Raw genomic sequence first — 23331 nt, forward strand, 5'->3', positions numbered from 1 at the left:
AATTTAGCTGCATAAAATGATTGTGTCAACTGTTACTGGTCCATGAAACAGGAAATTTATTTCTTTTGTTCCAAAGTGTGGTTGAGGGGAGGGGAAAACATACTGGTGGTGTAAAGGCAAGAACAGTACTATGGATACTTTTGTATCTGGAAAGCAGAATCAACAGTTTCTAGTTGAAAATTACAAATACATAACTGGAGTACAGAACGTTAGTTACATAAGATGCTAAAACTGCAAAAAGTCATCGGGTGTTTAACTGAGCATACAGACTTCTACCTACAAGCCACCTGAAGTCAGTCCCAGATGTTGCCACCACATGATATTTGGTGCTTACAAAGTAAGCTGCTGATCTGCAGACCAGCTCTTTGATACTCTTGGTAAGACATCAAGATTCTAACTGGTTAAGCCTCCATAACATTTCAAAGACACAGACTCCTGAAAGCAAGATGAGGCTGACTGTGGGACATCATGATGCATATTACATAAGTAGCTCAGTAATTCTGTCATCAGACACATGTACATTCTTTTACAAGTAATTTTAATTATATTTAATAATGAATGATACAGATTTTGATTTTAAAAAATAGTTTAGGTCTCTTACCGCAGAATCTCTAATTTTATTTTAAGCTTTTAACAACCATATTGAAAAAAAAAATCTCCTTACTGTCCATTCCTTTTATTTAACACGTAAAACCCCTCCTCCTCCAAGATGGTTTTGAAATACAATAGGGATTTTTTATTTTTTTTCCCAGTTCTACATGTTGCATGTGAGCATGTCTAGATCTGTCCTTACAAGTTTGTTCAGAAACAAGAGCAGAGTTCATCCTTTTACTGGAACAGGTAAGGAGCATAGGTTACTCATAGGGATATGCAGCAGGTGAGTGACACTTTTGAATAGGACAGCTGGCTCAGATTAAAATGCTAAAAGAAATTTTCACTGATTCAGTGAAGCAATGAGTTTTATCTGATGAACAAGAGCCAGCTGTCTACGCTGCTGGTGTAGTATCATTCACATCCTTTCTTCTAAAGGTAGTGCTGATCCAGCTACATTGACTGGTCTGGGTGAAGAAAACACAGAACTGTTAGAACGTTTTCTCCGGGTGGGTCTAAATCCAGACCTGTATGGCAAATAGGTTAAGATTCAATACCATATTGTTGATGCTACTGGCAACACTCTTGCCAAGTATCTTAAATGATTGCGTAGAGGAAAATTGATCTTCTGGGCCACAGCTACCTTTGCCTGTCTGTATTGCTATGCTGTATTTGTTTCATTTCTGTAACACTTCTAATCTAAATGCAATTCTTGAGGGTCCTCTTACTGTCCTCCTGTCGTTGTTTGCCATTTTCTTTCTTTATACTGTCCACATTTAACACTAAATCAGCTTATTGTTAAAAGTATCTCTGTGTGTCCCTTCTATCCTCTGCTTAGATTGTAAGACAGACAATTGTAGATATTTTACAGCTATTTTGTATTTGCTACCTTTCCAAAGACAGACAAACTACTCACTCTGTTTTCAGTCATTATTTAGCTGACTAGTAGTAACATTTATAAAAGTAACTTGACAGTAGCAGCTCTTTTCAACTAAGAACTGCTTGTGTTAAGAAAGTTGGTGAAAAACAGTTATGAGCCGTGACATAGTCTGACATGACATTATGATGACAATTCAGTATTTTTAGCATGAGACTATTTTATGTAGTTTTTATTGTAAATATTGTGAAGCACACCTGAGGAGAAACCAAGGGGGTAAGAAGGGGGTATGTACTAGAAAGCCTATACACAGGCTTTAGCGTACTTGGTGAGTTGCCTGTACAAAATGTTACATCTAGTTTTAGAAATAAAGGTGAGCTAACTGTCTTACTGTGCAAGGCTTAGTTTCCACATGTCAGTGTGTAAACAGTAACTCATAAAAATGGTATCTAGTACTTGTAAAGAGAAATAGCCACTTACAAAATGCAGTCTCACTTTAAAAAAATCAATTTGAAATTGAGTATTCCTGCAGATCTATGCAGGTGGCGGGGGGGTGGGACAGAGTGTATGCTTTAACTTGTCACTTTGACGCGTACAGCAAGAAGCTATAGTTTTTTGACCTCACTTCCCCTAACCATTTATCAGCCTTATGCAGCTGAGCTCCATTCACTTTAAAGTGTGATTACTGGTTTAAAAATTACTAACATGGCTATTTCTATGCAAATATCCCATAACGTATCTCTTTCCCACAGCAAGATTATCCTGCATAAAGGTATACTGTAATCTCAGTGCATTGATTAATATATACAGGAATCTTTACCTTCTGTATAAAGGTAGTGCGAAGTTTGAAGATTCTTGCAGCCATGGTTGAGGACGGCTAAGCACAGCTGGCTTGACTACTTTAGACACAGTTGGTGGGAGTATCCTGCCACTTGAACCCTTTGCTTCAGTCCACCCATGAAAGCAGTGACGAGCTGATGAAACCCTGGGCTTGTTTCCTTGCGAACTTAAGTATGGCGTTATCACTGGAGGTAAAACAATTTCCACAGGCTTCAATACAACCCTCTTACGTTCTGTGCGCGGCTTTCTAGCAAGTGTTTGTCTGTCATATGCCTTGCCCATAGACGACAAATGAGATGTGTGCTTCAGCACTTTAGGCAGAGCTGTGTCTGAAATGGGGTTGATAGATTTCTTTAGTTGAACGTAGCTGTTTGTTCGGTTCACATTCTTTTGTTGCACGTTACTGACTGCTTTAGACACAGGAACTTCAGCCTTAATACTAGATACATTTTGATGGTGAAGGAACTCTGCAATCTTCCGATCTATACCACTACCAGTAATATTACATCTACGTTGTTTTACTTTCTGCTTTTTCTTGTCTTCCTTTGATTTTTGTACAACAGTGCTGTCTAGTAGTCCTTTTGCTGCAGCACGAGCCAAAATGTCTTTAACGGACACATTTTCAGAAGGATCTTTCTGAAAATTTCAAAGGAGACAACAATGAATTTAAGCCACAACACAGAGCTGCAACATCAGTACTTTAATCCCAGATTCCTCAGAATTTACTCCACAAGCCAACTAGGGCAGAATCTAGCAGACTTAAGTCACATGTGATAAATGGTAACCAGACTATTTATTCAAGAAATTAAGAATGTGACTGTTGTGTAAAGAGGTATCTGAGCATTTGCTCTGCGGAGACTTTGCCCTCTACAGGCCTGAAGAGGGGAAACTAAATTCTGGACTTGGTACTACATGTCTCCTACGTTGACGTGCTTTGTAACGTGTCTGTAGTAACATGCATATACATGTATATATAGATATGTAAGAGAGTGTGTGTGTATTAGAAATAGTTACTAAAATACAGAAATATTATCAACATTAAACATGAACAGTTTTCATTATAATGAAAATCATTGCTCATAATACATAAGCAAGGAAATCTCAAACTAGATTAACTAGGAACCAGGTCAACATCCAAATATACAAAGGGAAGCAATGGGGAAGAAACTGTTTTCAACTAGCCAAGAAGAAGGTTTCTGTAAACCAAAAATTTCAGTTTAAATTATAAACAGATGTTTTCTGCCTTGCGGAAGATGTTAATTTCTAGAATCACCTAAAAATTGGCCATAGGAGCAATTGCTTCTGTACATTAGAGGAGGGAAGCAATATGGTAGACAGATGTACACAGCATGATTAAATAAAACTTATTAGCTCAGGGAGCCAGGTTAAAAAATATTTTACATCATTGAAAAAAAGAGGTCAATAATAGATAACTTGAAAGGCTTTTCATATGTGATTCTCTTGCTCTTAATAAAATCTTCTCTTCTAATTTCCCCCAAGACACAAGCTTCTTTCAGGCACTGTAATTGCAGTAGGACAGAAAGTGGTACAAATAACCAAATAAGATCTCAAACCTTTAATTTTCAATGAAATTCTAATCAGCTCCCCCCCTTTCTCTTTTGGTGAAAAGTCCTACTTTTCTCAGACGTAAGAGGAAAATGTTGATGCTCAGAGATGCAAACTAGTCCTTTGGCCTTTCCTCAGTAATCATGCCAAGACTTTTCCATTTACTCAGCAAAAGCCCCCGCCTTTCAAGCCAGATTTGCATATGCCTTAGTTCTGGAAAGAAACATATTCATACCTACTTTATTCAAATTATATTGAAGTCTAAATCCCTACAGGTGACACTGTCTGCTTGGATACTGGCAAATCTTGGTGACATGTACAGACATAGCAAATAACTTTACTAAACATCATTTATCAGGATTCTAATCACGCTGTGTATTTCATCCCAAGGTGTGACAGCAACAATATATTTCCTCTAGATGTGCCTAGCACTGACTTAGATCAAGAGACTGCTCTGATCAGGAATAGCTCCAGAAGAAAAGGCACATGTTGGAAAGCTCTGCTCAGCAGAAAACTCTACAAGTGGCACATTTCAACTGCTCGCCTATTCTTTGTTCTTAAGACAACTAAAGAACAGCCATGATTTTTTTTAATTGTTCCACTTCATATATTCTTTTGTTGAAAATAGCAGTACTCTTTTTCTGTTAAGTGTTTTTAAATGGTAATTTTCTTAGCTTACCTCTCTTGCTAGAATAGCTAGAAAACAGCCACTGGAAATTTCTGATGGCTCCATTTTGAAAAAAGTTTCAGTGGAACCCTTTGAATTGGAGCAAGTAGAAAAAACAGGAGGAATAAGCCTGTAAAAAAATAAACAAATTACCAGAAAATAATATTTAAGGATATAAAAGGAAATAAACAAGGATATATTAGAAGTAATGTCCAAATTATGTCTTTCAATGACAGTGTTAAAGAGCCTTATCTTCATTTTAAAATTCTGCAATTCAAGACATAAGAATTTGTTTTAAAAAAAAAAAATCCCATTTTTTCCAATAATTCCCATTTAATTTTTTTCCATTCCAATAATTAAGTATATTAACCACCAGATAATAAATATGTATGAAAATAATTAAGAACTTCTTTCTCAGGTCTGCAATTACAAGTTGTCTATGAAGTTGGGGAATGCTCTGAAAAGACTAAGCAGCACACAGAAATGGCAAAGGTGTTGACTTTGAGTTATTAAATATATGCTCATAATAAATAATGTATCTATCTAAGCTAAAACTCTTAGGTTAGAAAAATTTGCCTATTTGTAATAATTGAGTGCTGTTTTTTCAAATTTACAGTTTTGCAATGCATCGGTGACGAAGACAGAACTAGCCTTTTCTCATGTTCTCCCTGTATTCCAGTAATCCCTAGCTGTTGTAAAACAGGCCTTAAGGACTCAGCTTATAAAGCTACTGAACTAGTACTAAGCTGTTTCAGTACAGAAAATGCTATCAAAACGTCCTTATGCAATTATTACCCCCCCTCTTTGCACTGCTGAGGACTGTAAGGTAATGCCCCTCCTCAATGCTCCAGTGATCCTCTTGAGACAGAGCTTTATTCAAAGACAGTTACAGAGAAATGCATTTGATATTTGTAAGCAATGTCCTGATTTGGCTGGCTAGTTCATTTCTAATGGGAAGTCTGCAAAACTGTTTGTTCCCAAGTTTTCACTGTAATCTAGAGTTTTTGCATGTCCCTCAGAACGTGGTAAAACAGACTGCAAGGCTCACATCCTCTTTGCATTACTAAATAAAACTCTATATCCTACGACACATAGGAGATTTTTGCTTTTAGATCTGGCTATTCAATGAAAAAAAGTGATACTCTTTATTTTGATTGGTATCTACAGATTAGTGTTACCAGGAATCCCTTTAATGGATGGTCTGACCCTGAAAGTTGATGCAGAAATTAACTCAGATTTGATAGACCAAAGGGAAATGCATGAATAGTTTACATCTCTATACACACCTGTTCACAGTGTGTACCCTTACATAAGGTAAAGCCTTGTTATGAACTGTCATAGTCTTAAGGTAAACTCAGCTGAGACAGTGGGTTCATGTTTGAAATCACCTTTACAATTTCACAGCTGTATGACCCCCAAACTCCAGCATAGCCTTACTTTGGTTCAGCACCACTCCAGTACTGCAGAGTAATTCCAAAAGATGTAATACACATAAGCACAACAAGCCTAAGAGTTTCCTGAAAGCCCTCCAATTCCTTGGAAAAGGAAATTAATATTAAATAGATCTGCAATGATCACACATGTTGTTTTATTAGTATAATTCGACCTCTCAAAGACACTACTGTGAACACAGGCTAATAATTCTGCAACAGTTTTTCATTCTATCCTGCATTCTTTTAGTCAAATAAGTTACCTAATTAATTCTAAGGAAAGTATACAAGGAACTGTGACACCTTAAACAGCTTGAGCTTTCATCTTAAGACAAGCATAATCACACTACATATTTTATTTATGATATTCTATTACTGCTCTGTTTATGCTGGTTACCAGCAGCTTTATTTGTAGCAAGAACTATGCATGAAAACATCCAAGATACATGCATGGCAGCAAAAGAGGAACTGATTCTGGAATCATCATTTACAAAGTTCAATCAGTCTTCAGTCACAAATTTGCTCAGGTCTGCAAAAATCCTGATGTAATTAATTGTATTCTCCCTTTCTTACCATCTGAGAATGTCTTGTATTTGAAAGTAAAAGTATAATTTGGGGGTACGACAAATTTCATTATGTTTCTGCAAAATGCTGAATAGATTTTCATTTGGCTTTGGGGGCAGGGGGTTGTTTTAGACAAGGGGGATTTTTTTTTCTGAAAAAAATTAAAGCTCTGGGAAAAAAACGTCAGATTTTTTTTGTTGTTTTTTAATATAAATTCTGTAATGAATTGATGTATTATTTGTGTTCAAGTAATTCAGAGAATTCTATTCCAAGGTCCCCCTAGTCCTCCCCACACAGTAACATCTGCATAGAGGTCAAGACATGAGAGATGTCACAAAATTTCAGATCACAAAGGAAAACACAGTTTACAATAAAACTCCTTTCGGACTAGCATAGCAGCATTGGCAAGACATACCCTGGTTTCATCCCATTTAGTGTAAAATTTCAAGCAGGCTGCTCTTTTTCTATTGGTGATTTGGAAGAAAGATGTGTTTTCTTGTACTGTATCTTAACATTATGCATAACATACCTCTTTAAAATTCTTTGGACTGGCACCAGTTAACATTTACCATTTTAATCATGCAAAATTTAAACACACTGAATGGTATCTTGAACCACAGTACCTTTCCCCACAATGGCCAAATCATTAACATCATCTAAGATAATATAAAATCTAAAAATACAGTATTACTTTCCTGTGCTTTTGGCAATATAAACTCTTTTAACCTGCATCCTGTACTCAACTATTGTATCCATGTGCAAGCAAGTGCCAACTGTTTGCATTTATCTACTGTGACTGAAATGAAAATCCAGAAAGTATGCATCAGTCTTTTAACAATTGCTCCAGCTGACAGGGGTGACAGCTGACAGGTTTTAACTACATATAAAGTATACAATGCACGTACTTTTTCCATATATATTTGTTATAATTACACAGGATGTTCTCTTACTGTAACCTGTCCCCCCAAAAGTAATTCACCTGAATATAGGGATGAGCAATCCTACAGTGGAGGTTCTTATGCTTCTATAGTCTCACATTTTAAGACTTCGTTTCTTTTTCCTTTGAAACTGATCGTTCTAGGTGACAAGCTGAGAGCACGCTAGGAAATTCCCTGACTTCTAGTCTCCATTTTATCTTAAATTAGCTTTATTCTTTGAAAACTCATAGGATGAAAGCAATAGCTCTATCAGAAGCTCACCATAATGTTACTTCCAACCAGTGATGCTTTTCTCCCATCTTGATTTCAGATGGGAACAAAAATATTAGATGAAAAAGTCAAGAGGATGCTACTTAGTACTCTTGTAACATCAAAAGGAATGCAATGAAAGGCAGCAAAAAACTATTTTAAATGTTAATCTAATGCAAGACACAGATCAGTCTAGGATAAGAATTATGCTACAATTTAAAGTTACACTTAATTTCTCCATAGACAAAACTACTCATTCCATACCTATATGGTTGTACTTTATTTCCTTCCACTCCAGATTCCAGTGCTTTTCTCACTACTAGTTCATTTTCTTCTGGGTAAACAGAACAAGTGCAGTAAACAATAGCTTGTACTTTGTTAACTACAAAACAAACAAACAAATTTTTTTCTACAGTTCAAATTCTTCATGCACAGTGATTTAGTAAGGACTGAAACCAGCATAAAAATTATGCTTGGATGTCATTTTTACCAATAAAAATATATCCTCCTGCACACATGAGTATTCAATCTCTAGTGGTTTTTAATAATTAAAATATTTTCGAATATTTGCAGATTTCAGCAGAAATTCAGGGCTGCATCCAGTCTTTTCACACAGCTACCAAAGGAGGCAAGGGGAAATGTGGCAGCATGCTGATGGAGTCAGACTACATTTACAACTTTTCCAAAGCAGAGTATGACTAAGCCAGTAAGCCAGTTCTCTGCAGAATGCTGAAGATTATTGCATTAAAGGCTGGTGAGTACTAGGACACAGATACACCTTTAAACTTGAGATCATTATTTAGGGGGGTTGGTTACACACTTACTGTTAACTAATAGAGTAATCAGCATATTTTTAACTATATAAAAACTGGTGGCAGTACAATGGAATTGATAGTACAAGGTGTTCCCAGAAATCCAAGAGCTAGCACACTTACATTTCATTGCATGCATCAACTCATTAAGCTGCCTCTCAGCAAGAATACTGAGTTTATCCTCAGATACAGATCCTTGTAAAACATCTCTTAGCAATCCTGCATCTAAATGCAAAGAGTTGTAAATTTATTAACACAACTTGTATTAGCGTCCTAAAATTCAGCTGTTTGCAGAAAATGCTTTGGTAACAGACCTGATTATTACTAGTGCTGCGGGAAGGTAGGTTTTATGAATTACAATACCAAGGAACACCTAAATGATTCTTCTTTCCCTCTTTATCTGTAATTACTACTGTCTCTTATTTGTTTCTATTTAATGAAAATAGTGAATAGACTTATACAAACAATCAATAAAGGAATGTAACTGAGGGAAAATTATATATATTCATTGGTATCTTGAAATATATTTTCTGCCTCTAGTCTTTTTACTTTAAAAGAAAGCCTATATACACTCTGCTCCCCAGAAGAACCCTCAAACTTCATACTGTTGACTTGAAATTGCCTTTACAAAACACTCTTAATCCTTCAGTGCCACCTAGAAAGACTTTGTTTTCTTGAAGATAGCCCAAATATGTTTTTGCTCACTTTGTGTGGAAAAATCTGGGTAATTTATTTATTCTTGTTTGTATTTCCATAGTAGCCTGCATCTACATTACACATACAGAATTATGCAAGTTATTTAATATACTATGTTTTATAGTAGTTAAAAAAAAATAAGTCTAAAAAGGTATTTTATAAAATGATACAATTTACTGAAGGAGCTACGATGTCCAGACCACAATACTTGAATACTGTTTCTACCAGAAATCATGAGCTAGCTATTGTATCAAAAATTACCTCCATGTTCATTTAAAATAAAGTCTATTGGATTGCTAACACCCAGTCCAGAGCATTGGGGTAGCAGCAAAATAACTTTTGCCTTTTGAAGTCTTGGGTCTGTTGGTCCAATCTCAGTAAAGTCTTCATGTAACAACTGAATATCTGAAAAATAGGGAAAACCTCAACAGTTCCACATGCAAGCAAGCCTGCCTAATTTTAATGTAATAAAGGTGAAGAGGCTGATGTTACACGGACTTCCATAGAGCTACAGCCTGCTAAACCCAGATCCTCTGAAGTATGTCACACTGATTTCAAATAGATTGAAGGACTAGACGTTAGCATCTTCCACTGAAAATTCTGCTCATGGGGTTCCGGAGTCCTGTTGTATTCTGTTCTGTGTCCTCTGGGTAAACCAGACATGTACATGTGTTTTGGATTACCACTCTCAGAAACAGGTGAAAATCAGACTGTAAGCAACAGCCAAGACACCAAATAAATAGACCCCAAAGTTCCCAGCTAAGCCAACCACTATACAGTAACTACTCATATGGAAAACTTCACCCTGACATTTCAGGAGCCTGCATCTATGACAGTTAATCTGCAACCTTTGATTAACTTGATTGTAGCTGAAAAGTTGTCAGTTCACCTTGTGAAAAAAAATAAGTTGTTACTGCCCTCCCCAAATCCTCAAACGAGATCTCTGAATCCTGATTTAAGTATGTTGTATTTATAGATATCACAAACATCTACATTACAATACTTTATGCATACCAACTGTTTTAACACCTACTTTTACATCCCATGTGACTGAACAAGTTCCTCAGTTCATCTGCTTTTGCTGAAGATTTTACACCACAAACAAAAATTCTGGACATGCTGTGAATTGTCAGCACTGACATATGGGCAATGGTCAGATGGGAACCTACGTGAGCCACTATAATGTCATCATCCATATTTAACAGTGCCTGTGCAGAGTGTACAGCAAGGCTGCGAGACTTATCCTAGAAAATAATGACACAAAATTAAATATGACCAACTAATTTGGTTTCTGTGAGTGCCAACCTTCCTTTCCAAATCAGGAAAGTATTTCATTGTTTTCATGACAAACTGGAAAGAGGTGACGAGAAAAACTAATCATGGATAGCTGCTAATACACAATTAAATAAAGTACAAACCCAAGCATCTTATTAAGTTAAGTTAAACTCACTAAATTTAAATAATTCTAACTAATGTATAAGAAAGCATAACATCCATAGGTGAAAATAAATGTTAAGTGCGTATCACCTCCATAAGGAGGAACACTTAGTGACAGCCAGTTCCAGAAAAGACAAACATAGGCGACAATATGCAAAATTCATCCTCAGAGGCAGCTTAACAGAGAAATGCAGAACTATTCACACAGCTCTTGAAGATAATTATAGAAGAAATCAAGCCCTTATGGATCAAAACCTAAGATTCTTCTGAGGTTTGAACAGAGGCAGATTTGAATGCAAAAAGCATGTTTACAAGAGTAAATGATCTCATACTACAGATGCTGAAAAGAGAGATACATATCAAACATTATCTCCATCAAATGAGTTAAAAAGGCAAAGAGTGAAAATATGGACCACAGGTACCAAGTTTTGCACCAAATCTGGCAAATACTGGTGTTAAGGAAAAAAAAAAGCTAAACCTTTAAGTTCCCATTAATGTCTGCCTATCTACTTACACTATTCAAGTACCACCCTACCCCACCAGAGAGAGATGAGTTTTTGAGGGTTCTGTTTCCTAACTTTGAATATTCTTAAGTAGTAACACTCAGAATTTGTTCTGGTGACCTATGGCGCTGTCATGCATAGTTCTTTTCTGCAAGTCTTCTATTTAAAATATACACATTGAAATGAGATATTCAGAATTACTTTGTAAGGTGGGTAATAAATTTTTAGGCTAAAATTTCCGGAAAATGCTAAGCATCAAGTGAAAATGCTCCTTGAAATGTTTCTGTCAAGCACTCAAGAATCATGATAATTTGCGGTTGTGTGTTGTTGCAGGGTTACTCCAAACCACCACTCTACAACAGGAACCTCCAACCAATCTTGCCTGGGGAGGCTAAGGATAGCAAGTCAGGAAAAAGACCAAGTGGGGTTTATGGAGACTTAAGAACCACACTGCACAAAATACAAAGAAGCATCATCAGTCCATCACAAATATGCAGTTGAGGAGGAAGAGATGTTCTAATATTAGCACACTATTATCTACTAACTCAGGGTAATGCATGTAGAGTTACATAGAAACTTTCCTCACATTTTCAGAAGTGAGACTGCCTCTTTGACCACCTTTGATGTTTATTTCAACAGTTTTAAGATTAAATTTGAAACATTGTACTAATTTAATTGTAGCTATCAATTATAAGCATTAACATTTGCAAGCTAAATTTAAGTGAATCAGTTTCTAACCTCCTGATTATTAAAAACGCCCAAAACCTTTTGAGCGTATGTTGCTGCCTGACTGATTTAATAGGACAGTCACACAATACATGACCTCATTCTAATGCAAGGCATTATTTTACTTTGCAGATCATATTATTCAAGGGTGCCATCAACTCACCTGCAGTAAGAGTTTGCAATCTGCAAAAAGATCTAAGTTAAGCAGTTCTTCTTTAAGAGAGGAAGGAAAAACCAATACATCGTGGCAATGTTGGTCCATACAGTACGTATAATGGTCGAAGTCTGACACAGATTCAACTCTTGTGAAGCCCTTCTTCTTCAAATCTCTGAAAACATCTTGAAGGCTGTTAACATACAACTCTGGCCATTAAATATACAACAGTTACTTAAGCAATATAGTTCACACTGATTATATAGATTTTTGCCTTTTATTGTTTAGTGTGTGTATATGCATATGTATATATATATTAAAAAAATGCAACACTGCCTAATGCAGTAGGGAAGTTCACTCTATTTTAGGCATACAAGTTCTGGTTTGAAACAATTAAGTTTGTAAGTCTGATAAAATAAATTAAGAAAGAGGTATGTGTCTCCAGAGGATGATTCAAAGTATCAAGACATAAATGTCCATGTGCTCAGGAGACACTGTAGCAAATTTACTGCTCAAATAGTTTAGTTCTTTCAATTGCTTTCAATTTAGCCCAGCTTGCCAATGAATTTAATGACTGGTAACTCAAATAATCCTGGTGTAAATGTTATGAAGGCATAAATGCTAAGCTTTGCAATTCAAATAGCATAGAGATTTAAAGGTGTATATACACCAAGACTTGTTTGCTGAAATGCAGTTTCAGACAGTGCCATAAGCTTATAATGGTACATTAAACACAGAATCAGTGCAGTGGCTTTTAGTTCAGTCTTACTTAAGGGTTGCAAAATCACAACCAGAGTGAGACACCTTCTCTGTCTTGAAGAGCCTCTAACCTAAGCACAGAACATTGGTCCAAGACAAGAGCATGAAAACAAAATTATTGAAAACATAATAAAATGGATAACCTGTCTAACAAAATAGGTAAAAGGATAACCTGGTATGGTTCATGTATCAGTTAGTACAGAACTAGGAACACCAGTGTTACATATATGGTAGCCCACTGAATATAGGGATTTTTAAAACAGTATTTTTATTTCAAGTGTACACTATCCTTACAGAATAACCACCAGTATTAAGTATTGTAACTGTCTTAACACCCTTTGCCAATGTTATGGCTTACGGTAATACACCCACTTTTAAAGAATATTTCTCTTTTTTTTTGTCAGAGTTTAGTTGCCCATATAGTTTTTTCTAACTTTATTTCCTCATTTATTTGGTGAAAGACCCCCACAAGCAACAGAATAGTAAGAAAAACTGTTTCACAACTTTGTTACAGTTTATGAATACCATTACTGCAATATATAAAAATTACAAACAAACATAATGCAATGTCACTGGACTAAGCAGATTTTACTGTAAGAAATTGAAATTGCTGTTAATAATATAACCTGGAAATTCTAAAACAAGTGTGTAGTAATATCACCACACCTGTAAAAACATCAATATTAGATGATACTTTAAAGATCTTACCTGATTTTAAATGTGTTTATCCAAACACATAAAGGTAAAGCAGAAGCCCTTTGTTCCTGCTTCCGTACGATTTCTGGTAGAATGTATTCAATTGATAGAGCACCATATTTGATGCGACACCTTGCTAACGCAGCTGCCAGTTTGGTCCTAAAGCTACAAAAGCATAGTCACAAGTTTAGTAAGTTTTGTAAATGTTTACATCAGCTACTAAAGTGCTACATTTCTGTTACAATACTATCTTGCTCAGAAACCAAAACCAAATGTGAGGCCTCATTTTGCATGTTGTTACAGAAAATACACAGTTATAGGACATTTTCTACCCCAAACAATGGTAGATGCAAGGTCGTAGAACATAATTGAGACTACTTTACTTCCATGCACAAGGGACTGGAATTACGACAGATGACTCCCAAATATATCCATTTTCTCAGAAAGCTAAAAAAAGAAGTAAATGTTTTGGAACTGCAATCTGTGGAATAAAATCACCAGAGTTTTATGTGTGTTTGAAGATATAAATACATGTATATTTGCAGAATGAGCATTTGATGAAAGCTGACCTCTGAATGTGTACAGAAACAACACATGTATGATGGCAACCAGGAGTCAGTTTTATTATTATTATTATGTGAAAACATCAGAGAAAATATTCCCAGGCTTTTCTTCCCAGAAGCTTTATGCATAATCTCGATATGTGATACTTCAAAGCAAATAAAAATTGCTGGTGAGCTACTTCAGAAGTCAAAGTATGTTACTAACTGCCCTCCAGCAATACCTTGCACTTATGATAGTCATTAACTTTTGGGGCTATTCTAAATCCAGCAGCAACACAATTTTGTCCCGCAAATGCCTGTTGAGTTCATCAATAGACTGACAAAAGAAATACTTGAACACCACTTAAAATGTCTACTTCACATATCCTCCTCTTTTTTTTTCTAATTACTTAAAATAATAAATATTTAACAAAGTTCCATAATAGAAGTATTGCTAAATGAATCGGCATTATTCCATTCCATGATGTCTTGACTCTATCACACTCATATTTATGCATGTTTACTGAGTATTTCTTTTCTAAAATTCTATGAAAACAGTTTCAGCAACTCCAAAATAAGACACCTTTTTCTAGCAAAATAATCCACAATATAAAGATGGTTTGTTAGCTGTATTTTTTTTAAATATAGGAATATGAAAGTTTCCTTTCAGACAAGGTTCTCATTAAAAATAAAAACAAAGCCCACAAAATTTGAAGCTGAAAGACATCTGTAATATTGACAATTATAAAAAAAAAGGTATTGGTTATACATATCTGTATTTCTGCTAATATATACCAGCACCCATCGACAAGAAGGGCCAGAAGGAGGATCAGGGGAACTACAGGCCTGTCAGCCTGACCTTGGTGCTGGGGAAAGTTATGGAGCAGATCATCCCGAGTGCCATCACACGGCACGTACAGGACAACCAGGGGATCAGGCCCAGTCAGCAGGGGTTTATGAAAGGCAGGTCCTGCTTGACCAACCTGATCTCCTTCTATGTCAAGGGAAAGGCTGTTGATGTTGTCTACCTAGGCTTTACTAAAGCCTTTGACAGTGTCTGCCACAGCATTTTCCTGGAGAAACTGGCTGCTTGTGGCTTGGATGTGCATATTCTTCGCTGGGTAAAAAACTGGCGGGATGGCCCACCCCAGAGAGTTGTGGTGAATGGAGTTAAATCCAGTTGGCGGCCAGTCACAAGTGATGTTCCCCAGGGCTCAGTATTGGGGCCAGTTCTGTTTAATATCTTTGTCAATGATCTGGACAAGGCAATCAAGTGCACCCTCAGTAAGTTTGCAGATGACCCCAAGTTGGGCAGGAGCATTGATCTGCTCAAGGGTAGGAAGGCTCTACAGAGGGATCTGGACAGGCTGGCTTGACAGGCCAAGGCCAATCATACGAGGTTCAACAAGGCCAAGTGCCAGGTCCTGCACTTGGGTCACAACAACCCCATGCAGCGCTACAGGCTTGGGGAAGCGTGGCTGGAAAGCTGCCTGGCAGAGAAAGACCTGCGGGTGCTGGTCGACAGCCGGCTGAATACGAGCCGGCAGTGTGCCCAGGTGGCCAAGAAGGCCGACGGCATCCTGGCCTGTATCAGAAATAGTGTGGCCAGCAGGAGCAGGGAGGTGGTTGTTCCCCTGTACTCGGCACTGGTGAGGCCGCCCCTCGAGTCCTGTGTTCAGTTTTAGGCCCCTCAGTACAAGAAAGACATTGAGGTGCTGGAGTGTGTCCAGAGAAGGGCAACCAAGTTGGTGAGGGGCCTGGAGCACAAGTCTTACGAGGAGTGGCTGAGGGAGCTGGGGCTGTTTAGTCTGGAGAAGAGGAGGCTGAGGGGAGACCTTATTGATTTCTACAGCTACCTGAAGGAGGTTGTAGTGAGGTGGGTGCTGGTCTCTTCTCCCAAGTAACAAGCAGTAGGACAAGAGGAAATGGCCTCAAGTTGTGCCAGGGGAGGCTTAGATTTTAGGAAATTGGAAATTAGATTTACGAAATTAGGAAAAATTTCTTCACCAAAAGTGTTGTCAAGCCCTGGAACAGGGTGCCCAGGGAAGTTGAGTCACCATCCCTGGAGGTATTTATAAGACATGTACATGTGGTGTTAAGGGACACGGTTTAGTGGTGGACTTGGCAGTGCTAGGTTAATGGTTGGACTCAAAGATCTTAAAAGTCTTTTCCAACCAAAATGATTCTACAATTATAAAAAAAATTCTTAGCATGTATACTTGTATAGATAACGCTCTGTTTTCCGAACTTCTGCTACAGGTTCCTCTTCATCAAAAATCTCTCGTGCTTGAAACTTTCGGTCTTGTAGGTCATAAAGCATCACAACAAGCAAGCTGGTTAATTCATCTGGCTGCAACAGAAAAGCAACTGGATAGAGTAAGCATGCCTTCTGCAAAAAGATCCATATCAAACAGCAGTCTCCCATGCAAAAGGCATTAAAGACTCCAGTGAAATGCTTATTTATAAGAATATGAAAGTAATTCCTCATGGAGAGTAAGTAAAACACTGAAGAATTTTTTTAACCTAAAATACACAACTTAAAAGTTTTCTAGCTTACCAAAATTAAAAACATTCTCCATACACACAGATAATATACTATATCTTAACAACTTTTAATGTTATCAGAATTTAAACTCTGAAATTATATTCTCATTATAAAGTAGTTCCTTGAATAGCTAAGCCAACAAAACCCTGTCTATCAGTTTGTCTCTTGGGTGATTCTTCAGTATATAACAAACAATAAGCTCAGTATATAACAACCATTCTGCAGTTGGGACACTTGTAAAATCTCCTTCCCATGTCTAAATGTTTAAACCAGGAAGCGTCTCCTTCTTAGGGACAGTAATTAACAGCATTTCAATTACTTTTGTCTACCTCTTTTCATGAAATTCCTACAGCTCTTATGCCTTTGAAAATTCTTACCTTCTCACAAACATGACCAAAATTAGCCAGAAAACTCAAGTTATTAGGGAAATACCACCAAACACAAAATGTTACCATGTAAGTCTTATTTCCTTACAAAAACAAGGCAAAAATCACGTGTTAGATCATTTGCCTGCTCACATCAATCTCCACAAATAGCATCAGTTCAAATATGTCTTGTAATTTTCAAAGGCACCAAAGACTGAACTGGAAGGAACAGCAGATTACTCTGCCAGCTCTAAATTTTCTTTTCATGTCAAAGCAGGAAAGTATGTTGAGAGAGTAAACTGGACCAATTTTTGCCAGTACAAGTACAATATTTGTATACAGTACAGTTTGCCTCGGAAATGAAACATAGGTTCAATGCATTCTTTTGTCTGATGGGGTTCACTCCATGCTTTACAACTCCCAGGGACAGGAAGGGAACATGACTTTTTTCCCCACTCACAAGGGGACACAGCTGGGAGGGAAAGCACATGGACATGGACTGGCTCATGGACAACATCACTGAGCAAGTATTACTCCTACCTTCTTTCTCTGAAGGTTTTGATTCCCGCCAGTAAGGTGCAACAGGAATCTCACAGACAACATATCTAGTACCTTGAAGATTGATGCTTTAGACAACTAACCAAAAAGGGCAGCAATATTTCAGTCTCAGGCTACCACAAAACAACAAGTGTTGTTTTGAAGAATGTTGCAGAATCCTCAGAAAAGATTCTAATTACGTCAACTCAGAAAACACAAAATTTACTTCCTCACAAAAATGTTCACTTACTATTGACTGGCATGGGTAAACACAACTATCTAACAATATTTCTTCAAGAAGATCTTGATCTGCAAAAAAAAGAAAATATTGACAAGTTATGCTAAGAAATCTACAAGATTCTATGGAAGAAAAAGAAAAACTTACAAATCACTAAAGAAAAAGTTGGAAGTTTAAACACCATTGAATTTGCCCTTAATTTTCATCACAAACAGTAGCATCTCTAAATAAGTATAATTCCTTTACATGAAAAAGTATAGAGTTTAAATGTTTGATTTCACAAAATCCTAACAACACTTAGATATATTCAAATATTTGAGGGATACAAGCAGTCTAGGAGTAACCTGTAGTTTAACAAAAAATTCTCCATATCTCTGCTGTCAGACAGAAACTAAACACTTTCTTTTTACATATTTTCTCTGCTGCATCATTTCTGTTGGCAATTCTTAGAAAAGTTTTGTACTTACATTTTAGAGCATTGAAAGCCAGTTCATAAGATACATGCTGGGAATACTCATCTTTAAAAGTCAGCGTAGGAGGTACTGAGTTATCACCATACCGCACCAATATTCTATCCTTACGCTTTTTGGTATGAATGCCTTGAAAAATCTTAGCTGCATTTATGTATACGGAGTCGTGATAACCATTCTTCTCAGTCAGAGTCTTTTTTCTTTTTTCAACAGATCCTTTTTCATCTGAAATTTTTATTTCACTCGAGTCTGAAGTATCATTTATAACATCCTCATGTAAAGACACCAAGTTACTTTTAGAACTTGGCATTTTTCCAGTTGCTGATCATATAAGTGCAAGTCACAGTCCTGCTGCCTCTGCAAAAAACGAAGTTTGTATTGAATTATGAAAATGTCTTTTACTAGAATACAATTTTCCCTTCATTTTCAAGTTTTCAATAGAATTTATTTTCTTTTTTAGGCTCTAATCCTGCAAATACATATATACTTATATCATGTATACTTCTACACATCTACCACCTTACATATAGTAGAGAAGTATTCATAATAGTTTCCTTACCTTATTTATTTTCAGTAATGCAGATACAAAGACTGGGTACTTATTTCAAAGAGGCCAGTGCTTTACAATAAATGATCCTAAACAGACTATACGCAGAGATTTGATTCTCTGTGTCTAACAAGAAGCATCATTATTGCAGACAGAACAGTATCTCTTACTAGGAATTCTCCTTTAGTAAAAAGGCACTACAGAAATGTCAAAGCAGCCATCGTCTCTTCCAAAGAAGAACCATCTTGAAAAGAGCTGCAGTGAATTCCACATGTTTGTCCACTAAACCGCATATCTGTTCCTAAAAATGGATAATAGAGATCACCTAAGTGTCAATGTATTTAATGTATTACCTAAACAGCACAATTTTAAATGCAGGAAATCCGTTCTGACAGTCTGATGATATTATCCAACTCTCCATAAGCCCATGGGTGTTTCTTAAATTTTCTACACATTTTACATAAACAATAAAATAAAAATTACCTTCCCCAGAGGTGGAATAGAGCTTCAATAAAAATAAAAATAAAAAGCCCTAGTGTTAGTTGAATCCAAAAACATACTTAAGTTCTACATAAAACCTACTTAAAGTACGTCCATCACTGTGCTTGGATTTACCCTGCTTGCTGTGGTTGTTATAATAGGCATTTATGACAATACTTGGAGGCTTAGCAGTCAGGTTAAATGTTCAGAAGAGGACTAAGCCAAGACAAATTTAGTCACAGAGGACAGCTTTTTAAAAAAAAAAAACCAAACCAGTCGTCTTGTCTGGGGAAGAATAATACAAAAGAATCATAAGGAATTTAGCAGCTTTAGCACAGAAAGCTAGGCATGGATCCAGTCCTAACAAACAGATCTAGATATTTTTAGGATTAACAGCACAGAATAGCAGAATTGTTCTTTTTGCCAGTCTAAAAATACAAAAAAGAAGGTGATACTCTGACCAAACAGAAAGGATCTTCTCTTTTACTACATAATTTAGTTCAGTACAACCATTCTCAAGCTTTTTTTCCCTGTGCTACCCCACATTCCTGAAGATAAATTACATACCTCTTCTCCCTGGGTCAGACGTACTTGCCCAGCATCCTTTTTTTTCGTCTCTGCTTTCCTGCCCCCCTCAAACAAAACATAGCAAAGGAGGATGGCAGCACACAGGGTTGGAGGGGAAAGGAGGAACACAAGCTGTTACTTCTCCAGCAGGCAGCCATGAAATGCCCCATGCTGAGCCAGCATTCCCCCGTTCAAACTCCCTTTCCTGAACACAAGGACACTCAGTCCCTTCCTCCCTTCTCCAAGACCAGCCCAAGTCAGTGTTCACCCAGCCCAGCTTGGTCCAGACAATCAACCAGTGTTGCTTCCAGAGTTCTGGTGGCTCATGTGGAGGAGGCCACATCTCCTTTCCCAGGATTTGCTCCCCAAAACTGAGAGCTGCTAACCCTGTACAAGCCACTTTTACTGTCTCTTTACAGAGGTCCTGGGCCTCAGACAAATAGCTCCTTCTTGTAGGAGTCAAGCACCAACACCCTTAGTGTCAGATGCAGCAGCGATGGATCCATGGAGCAGATGTAAATTTATTTTATGAAGCCATATTGAAACAGAACAAACAGCACTATCAAAAGAAAGCACTATTCTTCACTAGAATAAAGTAACAGATTACCTAAACCAAATTGAAACTCTTGTGCTTAGAAAGGAAAAAAAATCATAAATGCTTTCAGGATGTTTCACGCTAATTTGACCAGAAGACATGTGTATGAGTTCACAGAAACAAGGACAGCATCTAACAGGGACCTGGAGCTCAAACTCCTTCTCCAGCTGAACACAAAATATTCCTTTTCAGAATACGTAACAAGTGAACTAATGTTTGTGGTGTCAGGATTTTCAAGACTTGTAGGGTTCCCGATTACTGTTCGTGTTTTCTCTGCCAAAGCCATTTTTGCTGACCTGCAAGACACACTGCTATTAAGATGATTTGATGAATACATTTTCCCAAAAGACAAATGTCATCTTAATAAAGATGAGATGACATTGCTCCGCCCTGTGCAGACACATTGCATGGTTGCAACCCTGTAAATCACAGCCTGGATTACTGAACTCTGTGCCAAGCAGAGAACACCAAGCTTGATTAACATGAAGCTCAGCCGGGAAGAACTAGTGAAGAGAGAAAAGACCCTGCCTTTGTCTATGGAATCAGTGAGCTGAATCTCAAGGAGATTACTCAATTGAGGGGGGAAAAAATCCCTCAAGGTCCCAAGGCGGCCATCATTCTCCTAAAAGAGAGAATGGCCTTCCAAGTTGAGAAAGACTTTTTTCCATTGTTTAGTTAAGAAAGACTTCAAATGAAACATGAATTTTTTGTTAGGGTGTCGCTGAACAGAGATGAAGAAAGAATGTGAAAAGTATTCCTGAGTCCTACAAACACTAAATCAATCTGATTTGGACCCAAATCCAGCATCTCTCCATACAGTCTTAGCACATTGACTCAACGTTAAAAATATATACATAGTCTCAGTGATCTATCTGGCTGACTAGAGGTACAACTGCCTCATCTACAAAGCAGAAACTTGCTGTTGCAGTAAAGTTTCCAAGTTCTTGCCAATATACTTCCACACTGTTTTCCTTAAGCTTGATCAGATTTGCAAGTTAGAGTAGTAACAGGGTATGCAGAAGAAGGGAACTTAAAGACAAATGTGACTAAAATTTAACAGACAGCTACTGCACAAGGTGCTCTCCGTAACACCTAGAGTTCCTGTTGTAAACAGCAAGCACCTATCTCAGGACAATATTGGTTGTTTCAGCACAGAAAACAGACAAGAAAGTATCTCCCCACTTCTGCTTCCATTAAACTGCTGACAACTATCAGGACAACTCGCTGTTAGCACAACAGTTCAACGAGCAATACCAGTAGCTCACAAGGCAAAGGAGGTGCTTCTTGTGTGCGTTATCTGTGCAAATGGATGTACAAATCTCTCTTCTGAAAAGGCTTGTATTATGGATGCAGATAACACTCCTGTAACACAAGTTACTGTTATCCAAGTACAAACAATAGCAATAAAGATGAGAAGACTGCAAGTTTCCAACAGCAGAGTGGGAGCCAGAGAGGAGGCTGGGGAACTAAATCAGACTATACTGTTTTACAGCCAGGCAGGGCAAGGTAGGAAGCTTGAAGGCATTCACATTTTTTCCTATCTTTTTCCAAAGACTGAGTGGAGCTCTCAGCTGCTCTGGCAGGCTCTGTATTTGAAGCATTCAACACATCTAAGACTAAGCCCACAGGAAAGCCACTGGAAGAGCACCTGAGTGAGAAAGGACAAAGAATTTATGCATATGGTCTGAGGAAGCTCTTTTGAGCAAGACATTGAAGGTAACCTTTCTCTCACTCCCTAAACCATTTGGGAAAAAGTAACACATCAGGTATCTGTCAGGTACCCTTACAGGATGCCTACCAAACAGAACTGTCTCAAGACCAGCAGAGTCTTAAATATGTAAGAGAGTTTTAATCATTGCTTCGCAATACCAGATATACACTACCCTTTTAGCCAGTATGCTTGCCAATGGGATTGAAGAAAAAATGGATTCATAGGTTTGAATGGTCTCAGTTTCAAGTGAAGCTGTCCGTAGACCATATGGGTTTGCAATTATGAACTAACAGCACTAGATAATACAGTGTTTGTGGCACACAATAAAGATCCACAAGAATAGCAGATAAAAAAATTATTCCAGTGTATATGTAACTTCACTTAAAGATAACTAGTGTATCATAAGCACTCAGCTTGAAAGATGGCTCCAGCTTTGACTTAATGAAGTGAATAGAACTATAACATTTATTCACTACACAGCATAGTAAAGCATTTCCACACACACGCCTCCCCAAAGTCACCAATTCCTCTGTTTATATAGGAATACATGTATTTTTCCTATTTCTTCAGTTACCACCTTTTTCAGTAGCCTCTACCATTATACAATTCAGGAAAAAAAGATAAACAATAAACAACCCCACAGCATCTGTGTTGTATCAGGCATGGCAGGTAGCCTGGCCACCCAGTACTAATTCACATTATCAGGAATTAATGAAAGTGGCACTGTGAGCACGGACATGGTTTCTCATACACCAACAAACAGTATCCTTGACAGCCATATACTGTAGTTTTTGTCTTATTAATTTGATGGGTATACGTGACCATACCTGCTTTCTAACATCAACTGCGACTGTCTGATACAGAGTTTCAATGGATCGTAAAGCTTCTACTGTCCCCAACTTCAGTGAACTAAGCTGGAGGAGGGAAAATCAGTAGTGAAAGTCAGGAAAAGAAGTCAGCCACGGGACCACTCCCCAACTCCGCTTTGTTTATGAGAAACGGTCCCTGTCGACTCATCGTACAGTCACACAGAAAAAAAAAGATACTTCTTCGTGCAAACAGGCAAAGGGTTTCTTGAAAGACTGGGCTGAAAGGCCTTAAAAAACCAAACAGACCCCCAAACCCACACAGGCCCGCACGGGGCGACTTCTAAACCCTTTCCCCTCAGCAGCAACCCAAGGGCCTCCTGACGGGGTTTCTCCCGCTCGCATCTCCCTCCGGGGACGGCG

The 23331-nt window shown here is 37.6% G+C and overlaps 1 protein-coding gene across 4 annotated transcripts; it reads right to left on the minus strand.

Annotated features, from left to right (window-relative positions):
• Positions 1-7: 7 nt before the first annotated feature.
• On the minus strand, positions 8-22995 carry NSUN7 (NOP2/Sun RNA methyltransferase family member 7). Of its 4 annotated transcripts, none has more exons than XM_049792376.1 (15): positions 22930-22995; positions 18920-19050; positions 18762-18838; positions 18200-18559; positions 17745-17803; positions 16267-16397; positions 13518-13670; positions 12060-12243; positions 10264-10474; positions 9492-9635; positions 8658-8759; positions 7987-8104; positions 4554-4671; positions 2289-2944; positions 8-1058 (listed from the first exon to the last, which is right to left on the minus strand). In XM_049792376.1, exons 4-15 carry the CDS (start codon positions 18510-18512, stop codon positions 1010-1012), a joined length of 2238 nt encoding a protein of 745 aa, XP_049648333.1. In that variant the 5' UTR covers positions 18513-18559; positions 18762-18838; positions 18920-19050; positions 22930-22995; the 3' UTR covers positions 8-1009. The 4 variants fall into 4 exon arrangements, with proteins under 4 accessions (XP_049648333.1, XP_049648340.1, XP_049648350.1 ...); XM_049792383.1 differs by having other exon boundaries at positions 18920-19044; positions 22930-22945; XM_049792393.1 differs by lacking the exon at positions 18762-18838.
• Positions 22996-23331: the final 336 nt, after the last annotated feature.

This window comes from Accipiter gentilis, chromosome 3 (assembly GCF_929443795.1).
Source record: "Accipiter gentilis chromosome 3, bAccGen1.1, whole genome shotgun sequence".
In the NCBI taxonomy this organism is placed as follows: domain Eukaryota; kingdom Metazoa; phylum Chordata; class Aves; order Accipitriformes; family Accipitridae; genus Astur; species Astur gentilis.

What these genes read in the sequence shown, in the direction of transcription:
- NSUN7 (XM_049792393.1), bottom strand. Translation starts at nt 18,512, where the DNA reads ATGCCAAGTTCTAAAAGTAACTTGGTGTCTTTACATGAGGATGTTATA. An exon ending in ACAGAGCGTTATCTATACAA is followed by an intron (nt 13,671 to 16,266) that starts GTATACATGCTA and finishes ATGCTTTTGTAG; the next exon opens with CTTTAGGACCAAACTGGCAG. An exon ending in ATAAACACATTTAAAATCAG is followed by an intron (nt 12,244 to 13,517) that starts GTAAGATCTTTA and finishes GTATGTTAACAG; the next exon opens with CCTTCAAGATGTTTTCAGAG.